A 6,000-nucleotide genomic window follows, 5' to 3' on the forward strand; every position below is an offset into this window, starting at 1 on the left:
ATACTTTTCCACCACTCAAACACAGTAATTCTTTGAATAAACATCGGTTTAGTCAGCTATCAGTTTGGTTATGACGGATTTTTAAGGAAACTGTGCAAAACTATTTTTTTTCTTTTTCTCTTAGGTCGTAAATATCTCGAAAACGCGTGAATATTAAATTTTGAAAAAAAAAAAAGGTCTGATAGTACTTTCCACAGGCAGCAAAATGCTGTAGAAATTTTGAATGTCCGAAAACTAGTATTTAAATGAGCTATTAGCAAAAGAAAGTGTCCAATTTCTAAAATAATTAAGCTTTGCCTGCTGAAAACCTTGCTTATGGTAAATATGACTGCAATTTTAATTTCCTACCATAAAGGGTAAATGTCTTTTTAATCTTTTCAATGGGCCAAGATCTATTGATCCAAAAATAAGGACAGAAATTTTAAAAGAATTCAACTCGTTTGTTTTTGTACATATAAAGTTAACGGCAATATTCTTGTTTTTTACTACCTAAGCGAATAAAAAATATATTGCATGGAGAAGGCAATGCAATATTCCAAGTATTTTAGTCTTATCACCGTTTTCACCCATTCCATTCTTTCAAATATGTCATTCCATTGAAATAAAAAATAAAGAATTTTAAAGCTCAGGAATTGAGGGAAACACAAATTCATAACCATTTGTTCGTGCACCCATAGAAGAGGTTGCAAAAATCCAATGCCTATTTAGCACATCTCTGTGCCGATAATGCGCTGAAATGTGCACTGTGCCGAAGATGATATGTTTGAAAAACCGTAACTGGCATAAGGACTCGCCTCCCAACTAAAATGATGCATGACCACTACATTCAAGCAAAACAAGAAAAACATTTTATGGGATTTCGTTCCTATTGGATAATTCATCCCAGAAACAAGAAAATAAAAATATAAACCACAGCGCCCGTAGGGAGAATCGAACTCAAATCACTAACCAAATGGTCTTGCCAGACCGACATCTAAACTAGTGTACTATTTGAGCTTCATGCAGGAAGAGGGATATTTGTCATAGGCATTCTGCCACCGATCAATCACAAAAGAAACGCACGACAGTGGCTTCCCGGCGTTTGGCCTCCTTTCAAGGTATTCATTTGTCTTGCGATGGAAACGGGAAAGGGAACGGGAGTGGAGGAAACGGGAAACCCATTGAATGAGAACTGTGCTTCGCTTACTGCCTGCTATTACATACACACGTTATATACACAGCTGCTAAAGCCGGGCAGCTTGGCCGGTGCTTGTTTGCCGGTGAATTGAAGGAATATATTCTTGTTGCTTTTGCTACATACACACGCACAGCTTAGCCGTGGTTGTTTGCCGGCAAATTGAATTGAAGGAATGTTTTTTTTGTTGTTGCTTTTACTGCATACACACGCACAGCTCGGCCGTGGTTGTTTGCCAGTGGATTGAAGGGTTTGAATTAGAAGGATGTTTTTGTTGTTGCTTTTGCTACATTCACACGCACAGCGCTCGGTTCGCTGGCTGCCTGGTGTTGGCCGGTATTTATTTCCATCCTTCTTCGTCTTGTGATGCGATAGGGAGGGACGTGAAAGCGTTTTTATTTTGTTTCTTTCAGACATACGCAATTCGGTTAACTTGGGAGATTAATGCCGGTGGGAGCAAATCGAATCAGCACCAATCGCGTTATCTTCTTGTACCAATGATGCTATGTAATTGACTACACGCCATTGGCACAGAGGCTGAATTTTGGGTGGACATATTGGGGTTTGAGGGTTTAACACTAAAAAAATTTGGAAAATTTGTTATCCCAATGAAAAGTTTGACCGGAATTTGTTTGGGAAACATTCTCACGTAGTGGTAAATTTTGAAAATTCAAGGGTGTACCGACTAGGAAAAGTTCTAAATTTTTACGAAGTTCGAGCGTTTTTGTATAATTTCTAATGGGGTTTCCCCACTTAAGGGAGGGAGGGGGTGGTTGATCACCCCGATCAGCCCCCCCCCCCTCTCTTATGACCACGCATACTAGTTTCAATAGTGAGTTCTGAAGAAAATTATTGTTTACTGATTTTATATGGAATTTATAATTGTAATTTTTGCGAAATTACAGAAAAATGCTATACCTTCAAGATTTATTTCATAAAAAACATGAATTCGTTGGAAAGTTGGTAATTTTAAGATCATTTTACATTTTTTTTCTTAACTTTATTTTCTCATACTTTAGGGATATGATGTTGACAAAATCCAATTTATTAGTTTAGTTTATTTAGAAAAAAAAAATGATAACAACAAGTAACCATTAGTTGAAATGGCCTTGATTCATTGATGACGCTTTGCATGCTTTTTTTAAGGTTTCGGTAATATTTGAAGGGTTTGTAAAATAGCTTCTTATCAAACGCAAGTTAGAAATATTCTAAGTTGGAGAAAGCTACCTACCATTTAAAATAACCACTAGCAAATGTTTGTTATCAATTTTGCTAAAGTGATTTGGAAATTGGTTCTCTTATTTGCAGGATCGTTCCGTTGCCAAACGGCATCGCTGACGGACTAACACGGACGTGCTGCTTCAAAATGCTCTGCCGCAGGATGCGTTTGACTGAACGCCACATCCAACCACCACGGGAACCTAACGATGGACCAATCATTCGTCCTTGCACTGCGCGAAAATTGACCGGGAGCGATGGAGATTCACTTTATGCCAGCGGTCATCATGGGAGGTAAAATCATTAAAGCGCCTTGGCAGATTTTTTTTTGCTACCCCTCCGAGTCCCTCCAAGATAGTATTATTAGGTACAGTTAAGTTGCGGTGGCAGCGAGTAGTCGTCGTCGTTGATAGATGTTTAATTTATGTATAGAAAGGAATAACACCCGCATCTAGCACTATGCCACTGAGCCGCGGCTGCATCACAAGCTGGACGCCGTCGTCGTCGTTGTTCGTCCGTTTTTTTTGCTGCCACGAGCAACACTTTTTTGATAGCGAAAATGTTTTATGGTTATGACAGCAAATAAAATATTTTGATTAACATTTTTATAGCTGAAACGCAACGTTTACCAAACGGTTGGTAGTTTTGAGTAGACGCAGTTGCTCTCGAAAACTTCTCACTCAAATATTAAGATAACAAAAAGGAACGCTGGAATGCGATGTTTAGTGCATAATGCAGGCCAGTATTGCAAATGTTTGAATTTATAGTTTCCTGAACTGATAGCTTATAGCATATAGGCTGATGGCACCTTTCTTATTTACCATTTTTATTTTTTCTCATTTTTACAATAATACAATAATGTACGTTCGAAGCGCTTTTGTTCTTCGTATTTGTTTGGTGCATAATTAGTATAGTGGATAACATCTGAAGAAAGCTAATGTCGCATGATTGGACAAATTAACTATCTAGCCTAGCTTAGGCAGTTCGAAGAAGATATCTCACTTGACCGGGTGGGGCTATCTGGATCCAGTTTCATTTGTTTTCTCATATATCATATGAGTGCGCAACGAGCGCGGAATCACGGTCTCGTCCTGTCTGACAGTTTCCAGATAACCAGCGCGAGCGGCTTCGTTTGATTGCTAATATTTGATAGCCAATATAGCGCATTCATATAATTAAAAAAATATATGTAAATAAGTTTTGACGCGATTGTAGCTCATTCGCACCGCTCTTTTTCCAAGAACCTCAAAACAGCCGTCAGGGTCGACTAATGAGAAGACATTAAATGGAGTGTGCTGCATATTGGTTGTTGGAGAAGTCGAGGGAGCAAAAATCTCGCGGCGACAACAACATTGGCGTGAATGTATCGTATCCCTCTCACCACTTTCGTTCCTCGTTTGCTGATTTTTAGACAAATGGACCAGAAGAGCAAAAAAAAAACTTTAACCAAAAACCATATCGTGTCGGGCCCATGCATTCGTTGTAGGTCAGCTTGAGTCGAAGACGTACAGACATTATGAGTCACTTCTAGATTAGAGTTCACAAGAATTGGGAGATTCGAACCGAAAGTTATTACGAAGAAGAAGCAGACAAAAGAGTTGATACGACCAAATTATTTTTAATCTACGAGGCGCTAGCAGCTTGTGTTGATTCACGAAACAGCGTGAAACAACTTTCACACGCTATATGAGAGTAGAGCACCGTCCATTTGGCCATCCATATACATTGCCCCAAAGGCAGCTTTTGATATATTTGAATTTGGCGCAGCCACCAGGTGTGTACTCAGGCTTGGTGGAAGGTTATCTGCTAGCGATAATGTGTAGATAGATTCATCTGCCAACAGTCAGCGAATCAATGTGATGTGATAGGTACCTAAATTTATATTATTTTTGACCTAAAAAAAGCATCAATGTTTAGTTATTTTGATAAGCCCATAAAATGGGTTTAAATTTTACCTTATTTTTTGGAACTTTTCAGTCTTTTACGGTTAGAGAAAGGCTTAAATTGATTCTGAGATTCTGAGAGATGAACAGTGAGGAAATTATCTGATAATTTTATCACCAATCTATAGCTTCCTGACATGTAACAACTTCAAGATTTTGATTGTTTTACGAGCGCATGATCTCTGTTGCATACACTTTTTGTAACGGGTTTTAACGCTCCAACTCACTTGTTTTTGTTCTTGAAATTATAAAATGCTAGCTGTTTTATTTGCTGCTCTTAAAATAAAGAAAACAAAATCTTGCTCCCGATAGTGGAAAACAAATCATGTCCAGCCTGAAGATCGAATCCGTACCTGAATGTCTTGTCAAACCATGAAACGTTAACATTTTTTTTCAACAGACTTTCAGAAAACAAACATTTATAAAATATCGTGCATCTTAAAAAAACATGATTTTTAACGCAGTCTTGGAACTACTACCAAACTACTAACTGTTTACATATTTTAATCTTATCCATTAGAATAACTGAATGCGACTCTGATGTGAGGTTTGATAATTTATGTTTTTTTCCTTCATATTTCTCCTTCCTTCTAGAAAACCGACCGAAGCCAGCAAGACTCCGTTGATGATTGTCAATCTGAATATTCCAAACGGAGCGCGGACACTGGCACCGAAAAGCGTAAAAGGTCCCCGAAAATTGCCACCCTTTTGCGTGCAGCATCAACAGTTGGTGAAAGCTTATGGCGCTAATCAATCTCTCCCGGGTAGTAGCGAGGAATCAACGTCGGTCTGCCACACTTTGAATATACCGCAGATTTTTATCCAAGGATTCGAGATACAGGACAAAAAAGTTACAGCCCTGTCGCCACAAAAGGTTCAGGATTGCGATTTGGGGCCAATAGCGGAGAACGAAGAAGATAGCTTTGCCAATATTCTGCTGGACAATATCTCCAATATATCGCTGGATATGATCAATAGACATCAGCAAAAGTTGATGGGATCTATGAGTATGACCAACACACCTTCGAACACTCCGAGTAGAGATTGCAACACGACAGGATACGGAACTCTCATGAATTTGGACTCGTACGAAACTGATGACCTGGCTCCATTGCCAATGGAAAAACAAAATGATTCTCTGGATGAATTGTGTCAGATTCCACCAGGCTATCGATCGCTAGTCTATCGTACTCCAAGTCCCAGCACCAGACAGATCATTAGAGTGAATGTTACGATGGGTCGGGATAGAAGAAGCGATAATTCTTATAGTGCAAACCATTGAGTCCGTTGCGTCGTTTCCATTCAAATCAACAGTAAATAGCAGAAATTACAATTAAAATTTATAAAACTATCCTACGAAATTTTAACCAGTTTAAAAAAAGTGTATGAATTGAGTACTACCTAAACATAAATAAAATGAGAACGAAAATTCATAAGCTCGTTTAAATGATAAAATGAATCTCAAATTTTAATTAAATTTTTCGCCGGGTATTTTCTTTCGAACCGGAGACATTATGTTGACTATGTCATTCGTATTGAGATGAAATCGTCAATCAAGAAAAAATAAATCCAGGTCACTGTTAATTCATACGTTTTCTAGAAATAAAAAATGCATTTTTTCAAACCAGGGTCATGAAGCTACTTTGAAAAAAAAAAAAACGCGAT

The 6,000-nt window shown here is 38.2% G+C and overlaps 2 protein-coding genes across 5 annotated transcripts in view; both read left to right on the top strand.

The window, feature by feature from the left end:
• The window catches only part of LOC129751454 (uncharacterized), a 51,268-nt gene extending 45,319 nt beyond the window's left edge, over positions 1–5,949 (top strand). For 3 of the 4 annotated variants that reach the window (XM_055746982.1, XM_055746983.1, XM_055746981.1), the window contains exons 3-4: positions 2,483–2,686; positions 4,930–5,948. In XM_055746982.1, coding sequence (XP_055602957.1) covers positions 2,541–2,686; positions 4,930–5,617 — 834 coding nt within the window. In that variant the 5' untranslated portion in view covers positions 2,483–2,540 and the 3' untranslated portion in view covers positions 5,618–5,948. Of the gene's footprint in view, positions 1–2,482; positions 2,687–4,929 lie in introns of all 4 variants that reach the window. The other variant, XM_055746980.1, reaches the window with a different exon arrangement.
• The window catches only part of LOC129751451 (ATP-binding cassette sub-family F member 2), a 520,520-nt gene that overhangs the window by 121,415 nt on the left and 393,105 nt on the right, over positions 1–6,000 (top strand). The gene's annotated exons all lie outside the window — the stretch shown is intronic.

This window comes from Uranotaenia lowii, chromosome 3 (assembly GCF_029784155.1).
Source record: "Uranotaenia lowii strain MFRU-FL chromosome 3, ASM2978415v1, whole genome shotgun sequence".
NCBI classification, from domain to species: Eukaryota; Metazoa; Arthropoda; class Insecta; order Diptera; family Culicidae; genus Uranotaenia; species Uranotaenia lowii.